Here is a 26567-nt window from a genome sequence, read left to right as displayed (position 1 = left end):
TGGACCATGGTCTCTGAATTAACTGTTTCATTCTCCATCCTAATGCAGAATTCCACCATATTATGGTCACTGTTCCCCAAGGGGCCTCTCACAACGAGATTGCTAATTAATCCTCTCATTACATAACACCCAGTCTAAGATGGCCTCCCCCCTAGTTGGTTCCTCGACATATTGGTTTAAAAAACCATCCCTTATGCACTCCAGAAAATCCTCCTCCACCGTATTGCTTCCAGTTTGGTTAACCCAATCTATGCATATTAAAGTCACCCATTATAACTGCTGCACCTTTATTGCACGCACCCCTAATTTCCTGTTTGATGCCCTCCCCAACATCACTACTACTGTTTGGAGGTCTGTACACAACTCCCACTAACGTTTTTTGCCCTTTGGTATTCTGCAGCTCTACCCATATAGATTCCACATCGTCCAAGCTAATGTCCTTCCGAACTATTGCCTTAATTTCCTCCTTAACCAGCAATGCTACCCCACCTCCTTTTCCTTTTATTCTATCTTTCCTGAATGTTGAATACCCCTGGATGTTGAGTTCCCAACCCTGATCATCCTGGAGCCACGTCTCCGTAATCCCAATCACATCATATTTGTTAACATCTATTTGCAGTTAATTCATCCACCTTATTGCGGATACTCCTTGCATTAAGACACAAAGCCTTCAGGCTTGTTTTTTTAACACCCTTTGTCCTTTTAGAATTTTGCTGTACAGTGGCCCTTTTTGTTCTTTGCCTTGGGTTTCTTTGCCCTCCACTTTTCCTCATCTCCTTTCTGTCTTTTGCTTTTGCCTCCTTTTTGTTTCCCTCTGTCTCCCTGCATTGGTACCCATCCCCCTGCCGTATTAGTTTAAATCCTCCCCAACAGCACTAGCAAACACTCCCCCTAGGACATTAGTTCCGGTCCTGCCCAGCTGGATGCCTGAAATGGAAAGTGTTTCAATTTTGCATAAAAGGAAATGCATTTTATATAGAAAATAGGTGCAGGCGTAAGCCATTCGGCCCTTCGAGCCTGCACCACCATTCAATAAGATCATGGCTGATCATGCAACTTTAGTACCTCATTCCTGCTTTCTCTCCATACCCCTTGATCCCTTTAGCTGTAAGGGCCACATCTAACTCCCTTTTGAATATATCTTAACGAACTGGCCTCAACAACTTTCTGTGGTAGAGAATTCCACAGGTTCACCACTCTCTGAGTGAAGAAGTTTCTCCTCATCTCGGTCCTAAATGGCTTACCCCTTATTGTTCGACTGTGACCCCTGGTTCTGGACTTCCCCAACGTTGGGAACATTCTTCCTGCATCTAACCTGTCCAATCCCGTCAGAATTTTATGTTTCTGAGATCCCCTCTCATTCTTCTAAATTCCAGTGAATAGAAGCCTAGTCGATTCGGTCTTTCTTCATATGTCAGTCCTGCCATCCCGGGAATCACTGGTGAACCTTCATTGCACACTCTCTCAATATAGCGCCTTTCATGACCTACAACAACTATTATTTATATAGTGCCTTTAACATAGTTAAATATCGCAAGGTACTTTACAGCAGTGTTCTAAGACAAAACAGATAAATTTGACACTGAGCCACAAGAATTTACAGCAGATGACCAAAAGCTTGGTTAGAGGTAGGTTTTTAGGAGCGTTTTAAAGGAGGATAGAGAGGCGGAGAGGTTTAGGGAGGGAGTTTGAGCTTGGGGCCCAAGCAGCTGAAGGCACGGCCACCAATGGTTGAGAGATTATAATCAGGGATGCTCAAGAGGGCAGAATTTGAGGAGTGCAGAAATCTCGGAGGGTTGGGGGGCTGGAGTAGATTAGAGATGGGGAGGGGTGCGGCCATGGATGGATGTGTAAACCAGGATGAGCATTTTGGAATCGAGTCGTTACTTAACCGGGAGCCAATGTAGATCAGTGAGCAGGGGTGGTGGGTGAGCAGGACTTGGTGTGAATTAGGGCACAGCTGCTGAGTTTTGGATGACCCCAAGTTTAGTGTAGAACGTGGGAGGCCAGCCAGGTGTGTGTTGGAATAGTCAAGTCTAGAGGTAACAAAGGCATGGATGTGGGTTTCAGCAGCCGAAGAGCTGAGGCAGGGGCGGAGGCAGGCAATGTTACGGAGGTGGCAGTAGGCGGTCTTAGTTATGCTGCGGACAAATTGACGTCATAAAGCGCTTTGCAGCCAATGAAGTACTTTTTGAAGTGTAGTCACTGTTGTAATGTTAACTATCCCTCCCATTGTTGAACACAAAATTCACAGATGATTAAATGATACTTAAGGGGTTGACTGTGGATGGGCAATGGCAGACATTTAGAGACCGCATGGATGAACTACAACAATTGTACATTTCTGTCTGGCATAGAAATAAAAAAGGGAAGGTGGCTCAACCGTGGCTATCAAGGGAAATCAGGGATAGTATTAAAGCCAAGGAAGTGGCATACAAATTGGCCAGAAATAGCAGCGAACCTGGGGACTGGGAGAAATTTAGAACTCAGCAGAGGAGGACAAAGGGTTTGATTAGGGCAGGGAAAATGGAGTATGAGAAGAAGCTTGCAGGGAACATTAAGACGGATTGCAAAAGTTTCTATAGATATGTAAAGAGAAAAAGGTTAGTAAAGACAAACGTAGGTCCCCTGCAGTCAGAATCAGGGGAAGTCATAACGGGGAACAAAGAAATGGCGGACCAATTGAACAAGTACTTTGGTTCGGTATTCACGAAGGAGGACACGAACAACCTTCCGGTTATAAAAGGGGTCGGGGGGTCTAGTAAGGAGGAGGAACTGAGGGAAATCCTTATTAGCCGGGAAATTGTGTTGGGGAAATTGATGGGATTGAAGGCCGATAAATCCCCAGGGCCTGATGGACTGCATCCCAGAGTACTTAAGGAGGTGGCCTTGGAAATAGTGGATGCGTTGACAGTCATTTTCCAACATTCCATTGACTCTGGATCAGTTCCTATGGAGTGGAGGGTAGCCAATGTAACCCCACTTTTTAAAAAAGGAGGGAGAGAGAAAACAGGGAATTATAGACCGGTCAGCCTGACATCGGTAGTGGGTAAAATGATGGAATCAATTATTAAGGATGTCGTAGCAGTGCATTTGGAAAGAGGTGACATGATAGGTCCAAGTCAGCATGGATTTGTGAAAGGGAAATCATGCTTGACAAATCTTCTGGAATTTTTTGAGGATGTTTCCAGTAGAGTGGACAAGGGAGAACCAGTTGATGTGGTATATTTGGACTTTCAGAAGGCGTTCGACAAGGTCCCACACAAGAGATTGATGTGCAAAGTTAGAGCACATGGGATTGGGGGTAGTGTACTGACATGGATTGAGAACTGGTTGTCAGACAGGAAGCAAAGAGTAGGAGTAAATGGGTACTTTTCAGAATGGCAGGCAGTGACTAGTGGGGTACCGCAAGGTTCTGTGCTGGGGCCCCAGCTGTTTACACTGTACATTAATGATTTAGATGAGGGGATTAAATGTAGTATCTCCAAATTTGCGGATGACACTAAGTTGGGTGGCAGTGTGAGCTGCGAGGAGGATGCTGTGAGGCTGCAGAGCGACTTGGATAGGTTAGGTGAGTGGGCAAATGCATGGCAGATGAAGTATAATGTGGATAAATGTGAGGTTATCCACTTTGGTGGTAAAAACAGAGAGACAGACTATTATCTGAATGGTGACAGATTAGGAAAAGGGGAGGTGCAAAGAGACCTGGGTGTCATGGTACATCAGTCATTGAAGGTTGGCATGCAGGTGCAGCAGGCGGTTAAGAAAGCAAATGGCATGTTGGCCTTCATAGCAAGGGGATTTGAGTACAGGGGCAGGGAGGTGTTGCTACAGTTGTACAGGGCATTGGTGAGGCCACACCTGGAGTATTGTGTACAGTTTTGGTCTCCTAACCTGAGGAAGGACATTCTTGCTATTGAGGGAGTGCAGCGAAGGTTCACCAGACTGATTCCCGGGATGGCGGGACTGACCTATCAAGAAAGACTGGATCAACTGGGCTTGTATTCACTGGAGTTCAGAAGAATGAGAGGGGACCTCATAGAAACATATAAAATTCTGACGGGGTTAGACAGGTTAGATGCAGGAAGAATGTTCCCAATGTTGGGGAAGTCCAGAACCAGGGGTCACAGTCTAAGGATAAGGGGTAAGCCATTTAGGACCGAGATGCGGAGGAACTTCTTCACCCAGAGAGTGGTGAACCTGTGGAATTCTCTACCACAGAAAGTTGTTGAGGCCAATTCACTAAATATATTCAAAAAGGAGTTAGATGAGGTCCTTACTGCTAGGGGGATCAAGGGGTATGGCGAGAAAGCAGGAATGGGGTACTGAAGTTGAATGTTCAGCCATGAACTCATTGGCGGTGCAGGCTAGAAGGGCCGAATGGCCTACTCCTGCACCTATTTTCTATGTTTCTATGTCACTGCTAACCATCAACCATGAAGCTTTTGATATTTAAATGAGATATTGATGCAGGATTTGTCCCTTTAGAAAGTGCGGGTCGGAGCTCCTGAACATCGTGGATAATCATGCAGTCCTACAACTGGAAGTCGTGTGGTGTTATCTTCAGCTGGAGCAGCTCGACTGCCTTCGTGATGCGGAGGAGAGATTAAAGCGGGCCCAAACCCGGCTGAATAACTGCTACGGAGAGAACCTGGAGCGACTCTACAACCTGAAGGTTTGTTCGTTTTTTTTTTTGAAAAGCCTCGTTCAATAATCTTTTGTTTTGGCAGAATTTGTCTGGCCACGTCAGTGTCTATACTAATTTTCCACTTAAACTGCAAGTTAGCACTGTAAAATCGCAATCCTGCCAACAGCCGTAATCTCTCCTCCCAAATTGAATTAACTGTTGCCGACTATACAGTTTACTTGTTTGTGATGTCACTTGAACCCTTAAATGAATTTACTGCCAGCTTGCTGCCACTGGCTGAGTTTCCAAACTATTGCTAGACGAGAAAGCTGTGGATTTTTCAGGGGAAGAGCATGTTAATTTATGCAGCTATATATTTGTTCTAGTTTTTTTCCATCACTTGTACTCTGCTCTTTTCTGATGTGTTACAACTTGCATTGCTGTCTAAGCCGGCTTTTTTGTTTGCTCATTTTGCCTTTTATAGGGCAACACTGCCAATGAACAGGTGCTATATATGCGGCTGAAGCTTCTCCAGGGAGTGGTATTGTACCATAAAGGAAAACTGGATCAGACTAAAAACCATCTGAATGAGGTGCAGGATTCAGCTCCATTTCTGTTTGTAGTCATTAACTTTTTTTTTTAATCACTTTCCATTCTGCTTAATTCCGTAGTGATGTGTAACAATAAAGTGCTTTGTCTTTTTTTCCTTTTTTATTAAAGTCAGGCCTGATTTTAGTAGAGGTCTGGATATCAGTATTGTATAAACTGAAATAGGCATTGAAGGTACTACTAGGATTCATGACGACTATTGAGGGAGAATTTGATGATTTGAGATCCATGCACATGCAGGTTGAAGATTTAACACATGTAAATTATTATATTGTAATTATTATTTGATAAACTTGGCTATAATAACATAAATAGGAGCAGGAGTAGGCCATTCGGCCCCTCGAGCCTGCTCCACCATTTAATATCATGGCTGATCTTCTACCTCTACGCCACTTTCCTGTACTATCCCCATATCCCTTGATTCGCTTAATATCCAAAAACCTGTCGATCTTTGTCTTGCATTTACTCAACGACTGAGCATCCACAGCTCTCTGGGGTAGAGAATTCCAAAGATTCACTACCCTCTGAGTGAAGAAGCTTCTCATCAGTCCTGAATGGCCAACCCCTTATTCTGAGACTCTGACCCCTGGTTCCAGACTCTCCAGCCAGAGGAATCATCCTCCCTGCATCTACCCTGTCGAGCCCTGTAAGAATTTTGTATGTTTCAATTAGATCGCCTCTCCTTCTAAACTCGAATATAGGCCTAGTCTACTCAATTTCTCCTTTATAGGAAAATCCATCCTCATCCCAGGAATCAGAGCCTTTGCTGCACTCCCTCTACAGCAAGTATATCCTTCCTTGGGTAAGGAGACCACAACTGTACACAATACTCCAGGTGTGGTCTGCCCTATATAATTACATTAATCCTTCCTTCAATATGAGCATCTTCATGAGGTGGAGTGTCTATGCTCCCAGTGAACCCAAAAACATTGACCACTTAGAAAAAGTTACAACACAGTATAGCCATTTCTGGAGATTGGTGAGTTCTTACAGGTTGCAATCTAATCACCAGGTTTAGATGGTTTATGTGATGACTGTATAGAATCGTAGAAATTTACAGCACAGAAGGACGCCATTTGGCCCATCGTACCTGTGCTGACTGACAAAGCTATCCAGCCGAATCCCACTTTCCAGCTCGTGGTCTGTAGCCCTACAGGTTACGGCACTTCAAGTACATATCCCAAGTATTTTTAAATGTGACGAGGGTTTCTGCCTCGACCACCCTTTCAGGCAGTGAGTGCCAGACCCCCACCACTCTCTGGGTAAAAACATTTCTCCAACTCTTTCCACCACCCCCAAATCCTTATACCAATTACTTTAAATCTATGCCCCTGGCTATTGATCCATCTGCTAAGGGAAATAGGTCCTTCCTAGCCACTCTATCCAGGTCATTCATTTTATACATTTCAATTATATCTCCTCTGTTCCAAAGAGAGAAAAAACCCAGCCTATCCAATCTTTCCTCATAGCTAAAATTCTCCAGTCCTGGCAGCATCTTTGTAAATCTCCTCTAGTGCAATCACATCTTTCCTGTAATGTGGTGACCATTTGGACTTGTCCGTTAGATTGCTACCTTATAGCCAATCTCACCCTTCCATTCTTATTTCGAGATCTGAGCAGAATAAGCAGTGTTTGATTCTAAGTTTTTTTTTTTTTGTTTCATAAATGTTTTCTCCCTGTTTTACTTGATTCAGGCAGAAATGTTATTGGGAAAGCTTTCTGTGGACGATACAAAGGTGGTGCAACTCATGAGTGTTGGATTCACCGCCCAGGAGGCACGGTTAGGTTTGCGAGCATGTGACGACAATATTGATCTTGCTGCATCACACATCTACCAGAGGAGAGAGGTAATTATACTAAGGATCCGCAGTAATAGTTTTTCTGAGTAACCTGTTAGTGTTTGGGTCTGCCCTGGATAATCTCTTGGGTTGAGTGGTGTTAGACAGCTTAAATAAAGGAGACTACAAAGGTATGAAGGCAGAGTTGGTTAAAGTGGACTGGGAAAATAGACTAAAGTATGGGACAGTTGATTAATAGTGGCAGACATTTAAGGAGATATTTCATAACTCAAGAAAAATATATCCCAATGAGAAGGAAAGACTGTAAGAGAAGGGATAACCATCGTGGCTAACTAAGGAAATAAAGGATGGTATCAAATTGAAAACAAGGGCACACAATGTGGCTAAGAATAGTGGGAGGCCAGAGATTGGAAAATTTTAAAAATCCAGCAAAGAACGACTTGACAAAAAAAAGTGAAGATAGATTATGAAAGTAAACAAGCATGAAATAGTAAGAGTTTCGACATAAAAAGGAAGAGTGTGGCTAAAGTAAATGTTGATCCCCTGGGGGATGAAACTGGGGAATTAATAATGAACAGGGAAATGGCAGACATTGAACAAATATTTTATATCTGTCTTCATGGTAGAAGACACTAAAAACATTCCAATAGTGGATAATCAAGGGACTGTAGGGAGGGGAGCAACTTAATACTATCACTGAAGGAGTAGTACTCTGTAAAATAATGGGACTAAAGGCGGGCAAGTCCCCTGGACGTGATGGCTTACATCCTAGGGTCTTAAAAGAAGTAGCTGCAGAGATAGTGGATTCTGGGGCAGTCCCAGCGGATTGGAAAACCGCAAATGTAACTTCCCTACTTTAAAAAAGGAAGCAGACAGAAAGCAGGAAACTATAGACCAGTTAGCCTAACATCTGTCATTGGGAAAATGTTGGAGTCCATTATTAAGGAAGCAGTAGTAGGACATTTGGAAAAGCATGATCAGTCAAGCACAGTCGGCATGGTTTTATGAAAGGGAAATCATGTTTGACAAATTTGCTGGAGTTCTTTGAGGATATAACGAGAAGGGTGGATAAGGGGGGAACCAGTGGATGTGGTGTATTTGGATTTCCAGAAGGCATTTGATAAGGTGCCACAAGAGGTTACTGCACAAGATAAAAGCTCATGGGATTGGGGGTAATACTAGCATGAATTTGAGAATTGGCTAACTAACAGTCGGGATAAATGGGTCATTTTCCGGTTGGCAAACGGTAACTAGTGGGGTGCCGCAGGGATCTGTGCTGGGTCCTCAACTATTTACAATCTATATTAATGATTTGGATGAAGGGACCAAGTGTAATGTAGCCAAGTTTGCTAATGATACAAAGATAGGTGGGAAAGCAAAACATCTGCAAAGGGATATAGACAGGCTAAGTGAGTGGGCAAATATTTGGCAGATGGAGTACAATGTGGGAAAATGTGAGGTTATCCACTTTGGCAGAAAAAATAGAAAAGCACATAATTTAAATGGAGAAAAATTGCAAAGTGCTGCAGTACAGAGGGACCTGGGGGTCCTTGTGCATGTGAAACACCGTTAGTATGCAGGTACAGCAAATAATCAGGAAGGTAAATGGAATGTTGGCCTTTATTGCAAGGGGATAGAGTATAAAAGCAGGGAAGTCCTGCTACGACTGTACAGGGTATTGGTGAGGCCACACCTGGAGTACTGCGTACAGTTTTGTTCTCCGTATTTATAAAAGGATATACTTGCATTGGAGGCTGTTCCGAGAAGGTTCACTAGGTTGATTCAGGAAATGAGGAGGTTGACCTGGGCCTGTACTCATTGGAGTTCAGAAGAATGAGGTGATCTTATTGGAAATTTATAAGATAATGAGGGGGCTCGACAAGGTGGATGCAGAGAGGATATTTACACTCGTAGGGGAAACTAAAACTAGGGACATATGGCCCAAGCTTGCACACGCGCCTAGAACGGCGCAGTTCCCACCTGGACGCCCGTTTTTCGCGCCACAAAGTGCGGCTAAAAAAATCCTCGGTATTCTCCACCTACTTGCAGGTCCGCTTGCCCTCTGCGCAGCCAGCACGAGCTGTGGGGGGGCGGAGCCAGGTCCCTGCGCTGAAAACAGTGCCGGGACCTCTGCACATGCGCGCTACAGTGGGCACGCAAGTGCAGTAGCTCCAGGCGCCCAAAACTGTGTGGGAGGGGCCCGAAGCACGCAGCCCCTAGCCCTGGCTGAATGGCCTCACTGGGGCTGCGTGAATAAGGCTCCTCCCACGGCCAGCTCCTGCTTCTCTTCCCCCCCCCCCCCCCCCCCCCCCCCCCGACCAGACTCGACACTCGCTCCCCGCCCCCCCCCCCCCCCCCCCCCCCCCCCCCCGCGCCTCCCCCCCCCCCCCCCCCCGCGCCTCCAGACCAGACCCGACACCCGCTTACCACCCACCCCCGCCCCCGCCTCCAGACCAGACCAGACCCGACACCCGCTCCCTGCTTCCGGACCAGACCCGACACCCGCGCTCCCCGACTGGACCCGACCCGCGTTCCTGTTCCCACTCCCCGCCTGGACCCGACCCGAGCTCCTGTTCCCGCTCCCCGCCCCCCCCCCCCCCCCCCCCCAGACTGGACCCGACCCGACTCCCGCTCCCGGACTGGATCCGACCTCTCTCTCTCTCTCTCTCTCTCTCTCTCTCTCTCTCTCTCTCTCTCTCTCTCTCTCTCTCTCTCTCTCTCTCTCTCTCTCTCTCTCTCTCTCCTTTTTCCCCCTCCCCGAACCAAACCTCACCGACCCGACCCAACCCAACGCCACCTACCTGTAAATCTGGTGCTGGGGACGGGCCCTGACCGATGTCTCGGGCCGGCCCGTTCAGCCTTCGGTCCTGAAAGGCCTGCCTGAAGCACTTTCACACAGGTAGGAAGATGGTTTATTTAACCTTTGCTTATAAATGTTTATTCAGGTTTGGATTTATTTGTATAATATTTTTATAAGTATAAATAAGGATTTATTATAGAATTTAATGACTTCCCTTCCCCACCCCCTCCCCCCCCACCTCGTTCTGGACGCCTAATTTGTAACCTGCGCCTGATTTTTTTAATGTGTAGAACAGGTTTTTTCAGTTCTACAAAAATCTTCACTTGCTCCATTCTACTTTAGTTTGGAGTACGTTTTCACTGTGGAAACTTTGAAATCAGGCGTCAGTGGCCGGACACGCCCCCTTTTTGAAGAAAAAATTCTGTTCCAAAGTGGAACTGTTCTACCTGACTAGAACTGCAGAAAAAAAAATGTGGAGAATTGCGATTTCTAAGATAGTCCGTTCTCCACCAGCTGCTCCTAAAAATCAGGCGCAAATCATGTGGAAACTTGGGCCCATAGTCTTAGAATAAGGGGCTGCCCAGTTGAAACTGAGATGAGGAGAAATTTCTTCAGAGGATGATAAATCTGTGGAATTCTCTGCCCCAGAGAGCTTGGAGGCTGGGTCATTGAATTTATTTAAGGCGGAGATAGACAGATTATTTTTAGCAATAAGTGCGTAAAGGGTTATGGGGAGCGGGCGGGGATGTGCAGCTGAGTCTAAGATCAGATCAGCCATGATCTTATTGAATGTTGGAGCGGGCTCGAGGGGCCAAATGGCCTACTCCTGTTCATATTATGTTATGTTCACTCCTTGTAAGCGATACACATATCCTGTGTGCAGCGGTGCACCCATACTGCCTAATATATAATGTTGTGCTGATGTAGCTTGTGGGTGCAACAATAAGACCTCCTTTTGATCTGAGCTGGATAACATGCCTTTCACACATTCCTTCAGTGTGCTTCTCTGATCTTCTCCAAGCCAGTTGCTCTCTTTAGCCATTTTGCTTGTCATGGGGTAACACTGGAATCAAGCAGGTGCTCTACTTGTAACTCAAGCTTTTTCAAGGTTTATTTTACAGACTGCAACGAGCCTACAGAGTAATGGTTGTAATGCAATTTTGCATCACTTCTAATCCTTTAAGAATAATAAATCACTGCGTTGCCTTGAATTAAGAAGTAGAATGATCCCTTTGGTCAGTCCAGCACTGAAACAGTTGAGGCGTATACAGGCTTGCTCTGCAATAGTCTTACAATAAACTGCCTGGACACTCTCTGCCTTTCTCTCAGCACACCGACGGACTGACCTTACTCATGGTTTTTGTTTCCTCCTCTCGTTGCTCCTGACCACCCTTCAACTTCTTCCCCATTAAACTGACTAGTACCATGTGCTCTGATGTTGTACTGTCCTGGCAGAGGGCGACTGGTTCCCCTCGCCATGGTGGATGTTGGAGGTTCTACTTTGGATCATTTGAAATGTTGAGAGGTGTGTTCTCCCCTTTACCCTTGCTTCTGCCAATGCTACTTAGCCTCCCTGGGCCAGGAGACTGGCTGGTTTGCAGGACCCTGCCAATGTAGCAATGAGGTGGGTAAAAGAAGCCCTCGGCTTTGGTGACTCGCCGTTACTCGACGTCCTTATCGCAGTTTAGCTCGGATCATAAAGTGGGAGTTGCATCTTGCAGTCTCTCGCTTAAAGGCCTTAAATGGCTTGTGTGGGAAGTGAACAAACACTGTTGATGATGGGTTAAAACACTACTGCGGCAATGTAGAGGGCATTCACTCTGCATCTAACTGCACTATTATCAGACTCGTGTGCTTTTGGTTGAATTCAGCCTCTGTTCCGGAGCTAAATTTCTAGCCATTGCATATGCTCACCCTCCGCGGAGTGATGTGACATGATCTCCAATTTGCAGGGTCTTTATCGCCGCCTTTTCTCCATTTTTTTTTTTTAAATGGACCGAAATTTTATTTTGGCTCTTAGAACTCTTGTTCCAACTAAGGGTACTCAGACATTTAACAGATGAGACTATTTTTTGTACTTTGTAGGAGAAAGCTGAAATAAGGAGAAAAGAGAGAGTGGAGAGAAAAAAGAAAAAACAAGAAGCTGTGAATTCCTTGATGGCGATGGGTTACTCGGAAAAGGCTGCCGCCAAGGCATTCCGATTCGCCAATAATAACTTGGGCCGTGCGATAGAGGTCGGTCATTTTCACTGCTCAGAACTATGTATAGTGTTATGAAAGAAACCTCACTGCAGTTTTACTGCTGACTTATGCATGGTCTGGCTGAAGCTGTGGCAGGAATACCCCTGGAAAAAGATACCGTTCCTACACTGCTCTTTATTGGTGCCACAGATGATTCAACACGTGTAACCGTGAAAAGTAAAAGTGACGGGCAGACGATTCCAAAGCAAAGTGTGCACTAAGCTGTAGCCTCCATGTGAAGTGGTTTCAGAGTGCTGGTGCTACTCTGCCTGGCCTCATGTCCTCCTCACATTCCTCCTGCAGACAAAGGGGGTCCCCTAGCAAGATGCCAATGACCAACTACTCCCTTTGTCCTATAAGGTAGAGTAGCACGGCACTTACTCTTTTTAGTAAAGTCCTCAGACAATTTCCAGAATAAATGTTGGTGGCGTCTTGACCTAGTGTCCCAGAAAGTCTCCCAAAAATCCTCTTCAATCTTCCAGCATCATCACCATAGCTAGTCCCTCGGGGTCGAGGATGACTTCAGCTGAGCAAGTGAACAATAAACAGTGATGTACCTTTTTTAAGTAGTGCGCAAAATCCATAGCAGTGACTTGTTTATTCCCAATTAGCTGGTTGCTGTTACGAGGGTGTTTAATCACCAAAAGATCGTGCAGCCTCCTCAATGAACAGGCACTTGTGGCAATTGAATAGTAGGCAATTTAAGTGGCCATCAGCCCCTTAACAATCCTCTGGGCAGCCGATCCTAGTGCAAGCTCCAACTCCTTTACCAAGATGGCGGCGTATGCTAAACGTGGGCTAAAGTGGCATTTCAGCTTAAGGCCCCATCTTGGCCACCTCGGATGCTCTTTAGCACCTGAAGTATTTGGGGAAAATTGTCCCATAATTTATTAAATAACTTCAATTTGTTGCTAATCAACCAAAACTCTCATCCTCTGAGTATGATTGTTATTTAGACGCATGCGCTATTCAACAACCAGATTTTTTAATTTTTTTAAAAAGGTTCCATTTTGTGTTGCACCCATTTTGAATACCACAAACGTTTCTCATTGCTGAGATGTGCGGCATTAATGTAGGTTTTAGACTGCCCCTCACAAGCTGTTCTTGAATTTTCTTCCAGATACTTAAACACAGCCCTGAGCCAGCCTACCTGGATGATGAAGAAGCTGGACCAAGTAGCCGAGTCCAGGTCTCTGAAGAAACAATTAATCAGGTGTGTATTGTTTCTGTTCCACGATCATGGATAACTTGCACTCAGTTTGTTTCTTCGCGCTTTGATCTGTGAATCTGTGTAGGTGGCTCACTGCATTAACCACACCCCAAATTCTTAGTTCCTCTTCCTCTTTCCCCCTCCACTTTATGCTCCCCTTCTCAAGATGTTGGTTACTCTGGGTGTAATTCCAGGGCTGTGAGACACCCTCCAATATATATCGGAACTCTTACACGGCAAGCGAGTCCCAGGTGGGCAGAGGAAATGTTTCAAGGACACCTTCAAATCCTCCTTGATCAATTGCAACATCCCCACCGGCACCTGGATAAAGACCGCCCTAAGTGGAGGAAGTGCGTCGGGGAGGTTGCTGAGCACCTCGAGTCTCGAAGCCGAGAGCATGCAGAAATCAATCGCAGACAGTGGAAGGAGCGTACGGCAAACCAGACTTCCCCACCCACCCTTTCCTTCAACCACTGTCTGTCCCACCTGTGACGGAGACTGTAATTCCCGTATTGGACTGTTCAGTCACCTGAGAACTCACTTTTAGAGTGGAAGCACGTCTTCCTCGATTTTGAGGGACTGCCGATGATGTCTCAAGTGATTGTTCTCTGCGTGAGCCATTGTGTATCACAGTTGAGCTCAATCTCATCATGCATGCGTGCACATACATTTTCTGGATAATAAAGGGGTAGGAGAGAAGCTGGGATCTAGGGTGTGGTATTATGCCTTTTTCCTCTTTCTCTGGCCTAGTGATGCTAAGACCAGTTGAGACTGGGATCTGGACGCTGGTTGAGGGTGTACAGTATAATCATTAATTATTGGAAAATTTCTCACAATGTAGAGTTCATTGTTTTTAAAAAAATTATAACAAAAAAATTGAAACGAGATTCCCACTTGATCACCGGTGAGTGACCAACCTGGTTTCATATTTTATAAGAACATAAGAACAAGAATTAGGAACAGGAGTAGGCCATCTAGCCCCTCTAGCCTGCTCCGCCATTCAATAAGATCATGGCTGATCTGGCCGTGGACTCAGCTCCACTTACCCGCCAGCTCCCCGTAACCCTTAATTCACTTATTGGTTATAAATCTATCTATCTGTGATTTGAATACATTCAATGAGCTAGCCTCAACTGCTTCCTTGGGCAGAGAATTCCATAGATTCACAACCCTCTGGGAGAAGAAATTCCTTCTCAACTTGGTTTTAAATTGGCTCCCCTGTATTTTGAGGCTGTGCCCCCTAGTTCTAGTCTCCCTGACCAGTGGAAACAACCTCTCTGCCTCTATCTTGTCTATCCCTTTCATTATTTTAAATGTTTCTATAAGATCACCTCTCATCCTTCTGAACTCCAACGAGTAAAGACTCAGTCTACTCAATCTATCATCATAAGGTAACCCTCTCATCTCCAAAATCCGCCTAGTGAATCGGCTCTGTAACCCCCTCCAAAGCTAGTATATCCTTCCTTAAGTAAGGTGACCAAAACTGCACGCAGTACTCCAGGTGCGGCCTCACCAATACCCTATACAGTTGCAGCAGGACCTCCCTGCTTTTGTACTCCATCCCTCTCGCAATGAAGGCCAACATTCCATTTGCCTTCCTGATTACCTGCTGCACCTGCAAACTACTTTTTGGGATTCCTGCACCAGGACCCCCAGGTCCCTCTGCACCTCAGCATGTTGTAATTTCTCCCCATTCAAATAATATTCCCTTTTACTGTTTTTTTTTTTCCCAAGGTGGATGACCTCACACTTTCCGACATTGTATTCCATCTGCCAAACCTTAGCCCATTCGCTTAACCTATCTAAATCTCTTTGCAGCCTCTCTGTGTCCTCTACACAACCCACTTTCCCACTAATCTTTGTCATCTGCAAATTTTGTTACACTACACTCTGTCCCCTCTTCCAGGTCATCTATGTATATTGTAAACAGTTGTGGTCCCAGCACTGATTTCCAACCCGAAAAGGACCCATTTATCCCAACTCTCTGCTTTCTGTTAGCCAGCCAATTCTCTATCCATGCTAATACATTTCCTCTGACGCCGCGCACCTTTGATCTTTTGAGTGGCACCTTATCGAATGCCTTTTGGAAATGTAAATACACCACATCCATCAGTACACCTCTATCCACCATGCTCGTTATAACCTCAAAGAATTCCAGTAAATTAGTTAAACATGATTTCCCCTTCATGAATCCATGTTGTGTCTGCTTGATTGCACTATTCCTATCTAGATCTCCTGCTATTTGTTCCTTAATGATAGCTTCAAGCATTTTCCCCACTACAGATGTTAAACTAACTGGCCTATAGTTACCTGCCTTTTGTCTGCCCCCTTTTTTAAACAGAGGCGTTACATTAGCTGCTTTCCAATCTGCTGGTACATCCCCAGAGTCCAGAGAATTTTGTTAGATTATAACGAATGCATCTGCTACAACTTCCGCCATTTCTTTTAATACCCTGGGATACATTTCATCCGGACCAGGGGACTTGTCTACCTTGAGTCCCATTAGCCTATCCAGCACTACCCCTCTTTCCTCCCGCCTCCCCCCCCAGTGATAGTGATTATCTCAAGGTCCTCCCTTCCCATATTCCCGTGACCAGCAATTTTTGGCATGGTTTTTGTGTCTTCCACTGTGAAGACCGAAGCAAAATAATTGTTTAAGGTCTCAGTCATTTCCACATTTCCCATTATTAAATCCCCCTTCTCATCTAAGGGACCAACATTTACTTTAGTCACTCTTTTCCGTTTTATATATATATATCGGTCAAAGCTTTTACTATCTGTTTTTATGTTTTGCGCAAGTTTACTTTCGTAATCTATCTTTTCTTTCTTGCTTTCTTAATCATTCTTTGCTGTCGTTTAAAATTTTCCCAATCTTCTAGTTTCCCACTAACCTTGGCCACCTTATACGCATTGGTTTTTAATTTGATACTCTCCTTTATTTCCTTGGTTATCCACAGCTGGTTATCCCTTCTCTTACCGCCCTTTTTCACTGGAATATATTTTTGTTGAGCAGTATGAAAGAGCTCCTTAAAAGTCCTCCACTGTTCCTCAATTGTGCCACCGTTTAGTCTGTGTTTCCAGTCTACTTTAGCCAACTCTGCCCTCATCCCACTGTAGTCCCCTTTGTTTAAGCATAGTACGCTCGTTTGAGACACTACTTCCTCGCCCTCAATCTGTATTACAAATTCAACCATACTGTGATCACTCATTCCGAGAGGATCTTTTACTCGAAGATCGTTTATTATTCCTGTCTCATTACACAGGACCAGATCTAAGATTGTTTGCTCCCTTGTAGGTTCTGTAGCATACTGTTCTAAGAAACAATCCCGTATGCATTCTATGAATTCCTCCTCAAGGCTACCCCGTGCGATTTGATTTGACCAATCGATATGTAGGTTAAAATTCCCCATGAATACTGCCGTTCCTTTTTCACATGCCTCCATTATTCCCTTGATTATTGCCTGCCCCACCGTGAAGTTATTATTTGGGGGCCTATAAACTAAGCCTACCAGTGACTTTTTCCCTTTACTATCTATAATCTCCACCCACAATGATTCAACATTTTGTTCATTAGAGCCAATATCGTCTCTCACAACTGCCCTGATATCATCCTTTATTAACAGAGCTACCCCACCTCCTTTCCCTTCTTGTCTATCTTTCCGAATTGTCAGATACCCCTGTCTGTTTAATTCCCAGTCTTGGCCCCCCTGCAACCATGTTTCTGTAATGGCCACCAAATCATACCCATTTGTAATGATTTGTGCAGTCAACTCATTTACTTTATTTCGAATGCTGCGTGCATTTAGGTAGTGTTTTAATACTAGTTTTTAAACCATGATGTTTAGTTTTGACCCCTCCTGCAGCCCCTTTATATTCATACATATTGTCCCTTCCTATTACCTTGTGGTTTACACTTACCCCAGTGCTACTCTGCTCTGTTGCCTCCTGCCTTTTGCATTCTTTCTTGGGGTCCTGTTCATCTGAGCTCTCACCCACTCTAACTAGCTCAGAGCCCTCGCCTGGGTTCCGAATACTCCTTGCATTGAGGCACCGAGCTTTCATGCTTGCCTTTTTATTACACTTTGACCCTTTAGAATTTTGCTGTACAGTGGCCCTTTTTGTTTTTTGTCTTGGGTTTCTCAGCCCTCCACTTTTACTCATCTCCTTTGTCTTTTGCTTTTGTCTCCATTTTGTTTCCCTCTGTCTTCCTGCATTGGTTCCCATCCCCCTGCCATATTAGTTTAACTCCTCCCCAACAGTACGAGCAAACACTCCCCCTTGGACATTGGTTCCAGTCCTGCCCAGGTGCAGACCGTCCGGTTTGTACTGGTCCCACCTCCCGCAGAACCGGTTCCAATGCCCCAGGAATTTGAATCCCTCCCTCCTGCACCACTGCTCAAGCCACGTATTCATCTGCGCTATCCTGCGATTCCTTCTCTGACTCGCTCGTGGCACTGATAGCAATCCCGAGATTACTACTTTTGAGGTCCTACGTTTTAATTTAGCTCCTAGCTCCTTAAATTTGTCTTGTAGGAACTCATCCCTTTTTTTAAACCTATATCGTTGGTACCAATGTGCACCACGACAACTGGCTGTTCACCCTCCCTTTTTTCAAAATGTCCTGCACCTGCTCCGAGACATCCTTGACCCTTGCACCAGGGAGGCAACGTACCATCCTGGAGTCTCGGTTGCGGCCGCAGAAACGCCTATCTATTCCCCTTACCATTGAATCCCCTATCACTATCGCTCCCCCACTCTTTTGTGACGCCTATGGTTTCATGCTTGACTCAAATTTCTGATGTTTTACAAAAATACCTTTTTTGGGGTAAGGTTCAAGGTTTGTTCTTGATTTACAAAAAAAAAGTGTACATTTAATATATAATTAAATTTCTGATACTGTCAATTTTGTACTTTAAGAATAATGTCTTCCCTTTTTAAAAAATGATAGGTCGCGTTTTTGGGTTTTGATCACTCTGCTGCAGAGATTGCCCTCCAGAGATTTAATGGGAACATTGAGCGTGCTGTTCAGGCATTGATGGATCACGGCGGATTTCTTCCCTCCAGTCTACGTAATTCACCTCTGTCATCATCGTCGCCTGAGGATATGGAGGTCGAAGGTGCTTAGAATACATTAGTTAGCAAAACTGAACCATCCTTGCAGAATGTGAATGTGCAAAAGCTTTGACGAAAGGAAAGAAAGACTTGCATTTATTTAGCGCCTTTCATAACCTCGGGTCGTCCCAAAGCACTTTACAGCCCATTAAGTATTTTTGAAGTGCAGCCACTTGTAGGGCCCAAGTTTCCACATGATTTGCGCCTGATTTTTAGGAGCAACTGGTGGAGACCGGACTATCTTAGAAATCGCAATTTTCCACTTTTTTTTCTGCAGTTCTAGTCAGTTAGAACAGTTCTACTTTGGAACAGAATTTTTTCTTCAAAAGGGGGTGTGTCTGGCCACTGACGCCTGATTTCAAAGTTTCCACAGTGAAAATGTACTCCAAACTAACATAGAATGGAGCAAGTGAAGATTTTTGTAGAACTGAAAAAACCTTGTCTACACATAAAAAAAATTCAGGAGGAGGAGGAGGAGGAGGAGGAGGAGGAGGAGGAGGAGGAGGAGGAGGAGGAGGAGGAGGAGGAGGAGGAGGAGGAGGAGGAGGAGGAGGAGGAGGAGGAGGAGGAGGAGGAGGAGGAGGAGGAGGAGGAGGAGGAGGAGGAGGAGGAGGAGGAGGAGGAGGAGGAGGAGGAGGAGGAGGAGGAGGAGGAGGAGGAGGAGGAGGAGGAGGAGGAGGAGGAGGAGGAGGAGGAGGAGGAGGAGGAGGAGGAGGAGGAGGAGGAGGAGGAGGAGGAGGAGGAGGAGGAGGAGGAGGAGGAGGAGGAGGAGGAGGAGGAGGAGGAGGAGGAGGAGGAGGAGGAGGAGGAGGAGGAGGAGGAGGAGGAGGAGGAGGAGGAGGAGGAGGAGGAGGAGGAGGAGGAGGAGGAGGAGGAGGAGGAGGAGGAGGAGGAGGAGGAGGAGGAGGAGGAGGAGGAGGAGGAGGAGGAGGAGGAGGAGGAGGAGGAGGAGGAGGAGGAGGAGGAGGAGGAGGAGGAGGAGGAGGAGGAGGAGGAGGAGGAGGAGGAGGAGGAGGAGGAGGAGGAGGAGGAGGAGGAGGAGGAGGAGGAGGAGGAGGAGGAGGAGGAGGAGGAGGGAGGGGAGGAGGAGGAATCCGCCTACCTGTGGCAGCGCTTCAGCCAGGGAGAATGCTGCAGGCGTCTGTCCCCGCGGCGGGTGGGGAAGGAATCAGCCGTCCGTTCCCGCGGGAGGGGAGGAGACAGAGAAGGCTGCAAGAAGCCGATGTGCTTTTATTAAAGAATGTTAACAAATTAAACAGCTACAAAGAACTACAAAAATGGCCGAGTGCCAATGTTTCCTTCACACTGCGTGTGCGCCAACGTGCACGGGCAGTGTTGCCGGCAGGAAAAAAAACTAATTTAAATGGTACCCTCCCACTTACAAAATTGCCGTGAGTGTAGGCTCCGCCCCCCTGGGCGCCGTGCCAAACACAAGGAGCTGCAGGGCTCTCCAGAATCGCGCGTTTGTTTTCCGGCGCCGTTTTAGGTGCGAAAAACGGGCGCCCAGCTCAGAGGGGCGCCCGTTTTTTATCGTGTGGGAACTTGGGCCCGTAATGTGGGAAACTCAGCAGCCAATTTGCACACAGCAAGCTCCCACAAACAGCAATGTGATAATGACCAGATAATCTACTTTGGTGATGTTGGAGGCGGGATAAATATTGGCCAGGACACCAGGGGTGAGGTTCTTCATCGACATAGTGCCATGGGATCTATTACGTCCCCCTGTGAGGTCACACAGTTGGGGCCTCGTCACTTCTGCGCTATTCACCTGAGAGAATTACTTGAGCACTGGAGGCAAGGGAATCAGAGTCTTTCTGACTCACTTTAACGCTGTTTTTAAAGAAGAAAAATACCTGGAATTTTGTTTGGACCTAGATTAAGTATAGGAGCAGGGAGGTCTTGCTGCAGTTGTACAGGGCCTTGGTGAGACCACACCCTCAGTATTGTGTGCCACTTTGGTCTCCTAATCTGAGGAAGGACATTCTTGCTATTGAGAGAGTGCAGCGAAGGTTCACCAGACTGATGCCCGGGATGACAGGACTGACATATGAAGAAAGACTGGATCGACTAGGCTTATATTCACTGGAATTTAGAAGAATGAGAGGGGATGTCATAGAAGCATATAAAATTCTGACGGGATTGGACAGGTTAGATGCAAGAAGAATGTTCCCGATGTTTGGGAAGTCCAGAACAAGGGGTAAGCCATCTAGGACTGAGATGAGGAGAAACTTTTTCACCCAGAGAATTGTGAACCTATGGAATTCTCTACCACAGAAAGTTGGGTCCAGCTCGCTGGATATATTCAAAAGGGAGTTGGATGTGGCCCTTACGGCTAAAGGGATCAGGGGGTAAGGCGAGAAAGCAGGAATGGGATACTGAAGTTGCATGATCATATTGAATGGTGGTGCAGGCTCGAAGGGCCGAATGACTTATTTCTGTACCTATTTTCTATGTTTCTAAAAAGGTTAGGATAGATTTGTTTCTGTATTCCAGTTCACATTCAGATCCCACTTAGTGTGTAGGGCAATCCCCAAACCCATCCCCTTCCTCCTTGGTTCTTGAGTACGTTTCAGGTGCTGCAATCCCTGTCAATATTGTGCTGTTGAGTCGATGTACACACACCCTTATGAGGAAAGGGCAATGGAGGCTAGGAAAGCTCGAACTCCTATTCATATCCCATGCCTTGCTGCAGCAACAACAAAGAAATGGGGTGAACAGCTGAGATGGATGTTATGGTGAGGTACATTAGAGCCACTTTTGGCAGCTCTTGTCAGCATGAAGTACTCCCAGGTCAGGTATAGTGCAAGCTAGGTGAAGGGTAAATCTCTCTCTGCAGTGCCAACAATATGCTTTACTCTCAACTTCATAACAGCCCCCACCTCCAGGCCCCTGCGTCAGTGCAACATTTTTTGCCACGGCAGTCTGGTCGATCAGAGGTTGCCACCATGTGCAGAATTCTGGAGACTGCTGCAGACAGACACCCAGTAAGAACAGGACTAAGACTACACACACTCGTTTTCATATGGAATTCATGCAGCTGGTAGTCTTCATCTCACCAATGTGAGAGCGAGACTCCTGCTACTTGGTGCCTTTGTGTTTAGTGTTACTGTCAAACTGGCTCCTGGAATGTGCAAGGGTGAGTGGAAAAGATGCTCCCTCTATTTCCCCCTCTGGCAGTATTACAGTTCAGGCCCTCGGGTACTGTCCTTAGTCTGGGAGTCTGCTCTGAACCAAGTTCTGCGTGCCCCTATACACGTGTGCGGCACAGCATGCCTAGGGTTAACGGCCGGTCCTGAATTGTGATTCCAACCACTGGAGATCAGCGGGATGCTCACTATTCTTCCTGATTCGTGACCACCAGACATCTCAAAGTACTTTACAGCCAATGACGTACTTTTGGAGTATAGTCACTGTTGTAATGTAGGAATCGGGCAGCCAATTTGTGCACCAGCAAGCTCCCGCACACAGCTATGTGATAATGAACAGATAATCTCTGTTTTTTGTTATGTTGATTGAGGGATAAATATTGGCCAGAACACCAGGGATAACTTCCCTGCTGCTCTTCAAAATAATGCCATGGGATCTTTTATGTCCACCTGAGAGAACAGACTGGGCCTCGGTTTAACCTCTCATCCAAAAGACGGCGCCTCCGACAGTGCAGCACTCCCTCAGTACTGCACTGGAGAGTCAGCCATGATTTATGTGCTCAAGTCCCACAACCTTCTGACTCAGGTGAGGCTGCTACCCACTAAAGCCACAGCTGACACTAGAAGGTGGAAAGGTGCCCCCAGGTCAGCACAGGCTGAAACGAATAGTCTGAAGCAATAAGTCGCAGCAAGCGAGTGTACTACCTGGATCAAACCAGTTCACCCTTTTCTAGAATTTTTGGATGAATTATTTTTCGACTTTTACTATCTGTTCTGGCGGAATCATGTGGATTTATTGTAATGTTCAAACCACTGGCCAGAACGAGACCTGAGAGAATTCTTCTGTACTTAAACAATCAAATGCCTTCAGTCCAAGCTGAGCCATCCCAGGTAAAGATAATGGTGTGAACTGTTGGATAGGATACTGATTGCCAACTGTTTCCATGTCGTCCTGCTCACGTATATCTGAATCCATTGTGTAGAATAGAATTGGCATCTGCAGGAAAGCCCTTATTATATCTGGAACAAATGGCTGGATCCCAATCCTGGTCTCCTGGTGTCCATTTTGAAGTAGGGTAAAAGATGGACTGCTTCCACTTGATTTTGCACAGTTTTTACATAGCTAGTGTTTAAAGGCAGAAATTCTCCGACTGCACACTCGGCATGAAAGAAAGCGAGAGGAGGACTGGCATTTCTGTAGCACCTTTCACGACCTCCGGACATCCCAAAGATTTACAGCCAATAAAGTGCTTTTGAAATGTAGTCACTGTTTTATAATGCAGGAAATGGTCTTGTTTGGGGTTGAGGATGAGCGCTTTTTTTTTTGCATAAACTCATCATCTGTAACAGCACAGTTTAAATTTGAATTTCAGTGAAACATGTAACCCTCACCTACCATGAAACCATTAGCCTCGACTGCTAGGTTTCATCAGTCACCTTGTTTATTGAATCGTCACCTTGAGGTAATTTAAATGAAAATAGATTAACCACTTCAGGTCCTTTTCCCTCCACCCAATCTCTGGTTTTCCTCCCTCATATCCTGCAGGCATTGACTCATTGGTGTGATGCAAATGGTTGCACTCTTGTACCTTGCCCAAATGGCCTTTATTCTTATGTGAACCTGGACAATGAGTACTAGCAGCATCTGACTATGGCACTACAGCCAAGCCCAATATTATTTTTAACCCTGTGTCCATATACGAGCAAATCTAGCAGTTGCAACTAGATAGTGATTTGACCCAGTGTGCTTAATATTAATAAATATATGCTACCGAGACAAAATACTAATGGTGACATGGGTCGGGCCAGCTCGAGGGTCATTCGGCAAGGCTCGGACCGTTCATATGCCGTTTAATACAGTGGCGAAGCCAATAACTAGTCCAGCCCGCTGGTTTTTGGACAATAATTTCGGTCTGATTTTCAGACAGCCAGATATGAGAGATATATAGATATATATATCTCATTTTTACCTTTTTTTCATAAAAATGACGACTTCGTTTTTCATTTTGTATCGCCAGAGGAGTTCTCTGAAGAAAAACGGAAGGAGCGTGAAATTGTGGAAGAGGTTTTGGCAGATATCCCAGAACATGAAGAGGACTACCTTGACATGACCCTGGAGGAGGAGAGGGAGGTCATTATCAAGTACAAGACTTGGCTACAAAGGTCACAGCAATCTACCTCATAATTAGCGAGCAATGAAGGAACCGGCGCCAGAACCTGGTCACTGATTTGTGCCTCGTGCCTCTATCTACAAAATAGGCCTTTTTATTTTTTGACAGTTTATCAACTTTTGTTTTTAACTTTCTGTTAATGATTTGATTGCCAAAATAGTTTTTTTAAAGAAAAATCTGAAGCCATGGCACCTGCTTTTTTAAAAAAAAAATCAAATCTGTTTTTGTGCAATTATTAGTAATGAGAATGTGCCCTGCACCTTGGCAGTAAATGCAGGGGTTTATTTTACCAGCCGTGTTCTTGTTTCCAAAATAGATGTCCCTTCAGTAAATGGCAGACACCAGTTTGGCCGCTATTCGCGCCGGGTAGTTGTATTTGGCGATAAGATGCCATTCATTTGGCTTCTCTGGGTTTTGGTTTCACGTCGACTGAACTGTAAATTCTAGTCGAAGATGGGTAGCGCAAGGGAAACCTGCCTGACTCCAGTGTTATGTCCATTTGGATTTCTTGTCGGTCAAACCAAGAATTCTGCCATTTTTATCTCAAAGATGCTTGATCACATCAGACCACTTTCCTAGCTAGTGCGGTGGTCTTAAATGATGAGTTTGACAGCCGGAGTATTAATTGCAACCCATGTTCGATGGACAATGTTATTTTCTCCCTTGCCCCAACACAGTATTCTCTCTACTTTGACATCAATCAGTATTGGAAGCTATTCCCCTGCGTTCTGGTCACAGGTATTTAATGGCTCTCCATCCTGCTCCGGCTTTGTGCAACTGCGAGCATTAAGTCTTGACTGTATATACACCATACAGACAGAGGATAGTGTTTCAAGAACCAGTTGTTTGAAATAAATTCCATCAACATTAGACCAGGCGCGAGGCTGGGACAGCAAGGGTTATCCCTACCTCAAACTTAGCCTTAATGGGGAGAGAATGTATGACTTTGGGTTTCTCACTCCACAGACTGAGGTTGACCACCTGTACCTGTTGAAGTAGAGGTTTATCACACCAGCACCCACGACAAAGTGCAAATGTTCTTCAGAGGCCTATATTTGCCATGTTTTTTCCTCTGTATTCAGATCACGATGCTGTTCTTAAGGCTGTCGTCTTCATTTTCTACTGCAATCCCCTTCACTTCTTCCTGTGCTTCAGGGCTAAACTCCAAAGCAATTTGCTCCAGGAAAATCAGTAGTTTCCCCTGCCCCCCCCCTCCCCCCCCCCCCCCCCCCCCCACCAATGTATTTCTAAATAACAGGCCTGGGGGCACTATTGACTGTCGAGCTGTAAAATGCAGGCGGTAAAACCATAACCAGCGCTTAAACCTAATTGAGTACAGATTTTGAAAAGTCCTGTTGCAAATTGTCAGAAGTTTCAAAATGTGAAAGTAGAAATGCTCCTTTTTAAATTCAGTAAAAAATGTATAAATTTAAATAGAAATCGTATGCGATCTTATTTTTGAAGGAAATGTATTTTGTCTTACTCGTGATATTTGTGTACAGAGCCAATATTTCAGCAATAACACTGACAGATTATTTTATAAAGAGAAATGTGCTTTATGTTTGCACTTGCTGTACGGTACTGGATTGAACTGAAACCTAGCTGAATTAAGCTTTTCTTCATTTTCCCCCGCCCCCCCCCCCCCCCCCCTCGCTTTCATCGCTTGTGAAACGATGGGCTCAGGAGGGCACGTGTTCTGGGACATGGGAATTCCTCCACTGATTCACTTAGTTAGTGTTGGCCTTGGCTTAGTGACCGCACCCTCGCCTGCGAGCTAAAAGGTGGCTGGTTCAAACCGTACCACAGAGCAGAGAATCCAGGCTGACACCTCAAAGCAGCACCGTGGATGTGCCACACGTTGGAGGTGCTGTCTTTCAGGCGTGACTTTAAACCCAGGCTCCCATCTGCCCCATCGGGTGGACATAACACATCCCGCGACACTATTTAAAGAAGAGCAGGGAAAATCTCCCTGGCCAGTATTGATTTCGGAACAGACTATTTTCCCCTCTAGCACACTTGTTCATCAGATGTTTTCAAACAGTATAGATTGTGGGGGGAATTCAGCGATTTTAAATCAATTACTGTTTTACAAACTATTTTTTTTTTTTTACAACCAAGCTAAATTTAGACCCCCTCTCCTCTCGTACAATTCTGATTCTCGATGTAATTTGTCAGGAAGTATTGATCATTCTCCATTTCATCCTTTTATTTTATTATGCTGCGTAAGTGAACTCCAATCTTGTTTTGCCTGAATTAGGTAGTGAAGTGTTGCCTCTGTTCTTAAAATCCCATTTTTTTGGGGAATTGTAATTTTTAAGCCATTTTAAAATTCTGAAATAAAATGATCAAATACTGCTTTGAGCGTGTGAGTGTGTCTGTGTATAAACTTAGGAATCCTCGAGGGATTCAGATATCCTGCGTGACAAGTAGTTACTGCTCCAACAGTTTCTAATTGCTATCTGACCACTGACGTAAGATTGCAGAAGTCAGATGCGTCTGCAGTAAAACATTTGCTCCCTCTCTGCTTGGTAGGAACTTAATTGTCTGGATGGAGTCCGACCTAGGGGCTCCTGGTCAGTTTAGTTGTCCAGCAGTTCAGTTCAAGGCGTTTTTGGGTTGAACGTAGGCCACCTGGCCCCTCAAGCCTGCTCCACCATTCAATAAGATCATGGCTGATCGGATCATGGACTTGGCTCCACTTCCCTGCCCGCTCCCCATAACCCATTACTCAACACTCTCAAATCTGTATCTCTGCCTTACATATATTCAATGACCCAGCCTCCACATTTGAGTGCAGTCAGACATTGAGCTTGCAGTGGCCTGAAAACCAGCAATTCGAGATGTTTTCAGCC

At 45.4% G+C, this 26567-nt stretch overlaps 1 protein-coding gene across 3 annotated transcripts in view; it reads left to right on the top strand.

Moving 5' to 3' along the window:
* LOC139264716 (NEDD8 ultimate buster 1-like) overlaps window positions 1-26051 on the top strand; it is a 45058-nt gene extending 19007 nt beyond the window's left edge. For all 3 annotated transcript variants that reach the window (XM_070881661.1, XM_070881664.1, XM_070881663.1), the window contains exons 9-15: window positions 4489-4675; window positions 5112-5219; window positions 6931-7083; window positions 11921-12070; window positions 13197-13289; window positions 18235-18403; window positions 23563-26051. In XM_070881661.1, coding sequence (XP_070737762.1) covers window positions 4489-4675; window positions 5112-5219; window positions 6931-7083; window positions 11921-12070; window positions 13197-13289; window positions 18235-18403; window positions 23563-23729 — 1027 coding nt within the window. In that variant the 3' untranslated portion in view covers window positions 23730-26051. The remainder of the gene's footprint in view (window positions 1-4488; window positions 4676-5111; window positions 5220-6930; window positions 7084-11920; window positions 12071-13196; window positions 13290-18234; window positions 18404-23562) is intronic.
* Window positions 26052-26567: the final 516 nt, after the last annotated feature.

Source organism: Pristiophorus japonicus, chromosome 5 (assembly GCF_044704955.1).
Source record: "Pristiophorus japonicus isolate sPriJap1 chromosome 5, sPriJap1.hap1, whole genome shotgun sequence".
NCBI classification, from domain to species: Eukaryota; Metazoa; Chordata; class Chondrichthyes; family Pristiophoridae; genus Pristiophorus; species Pristiophorus japonicus.
The sequence above is the reverse complement of the archived record's forward strand: the minus strand, read 5'-3'. Positions and strand labels throughout refer to the sequence as shown.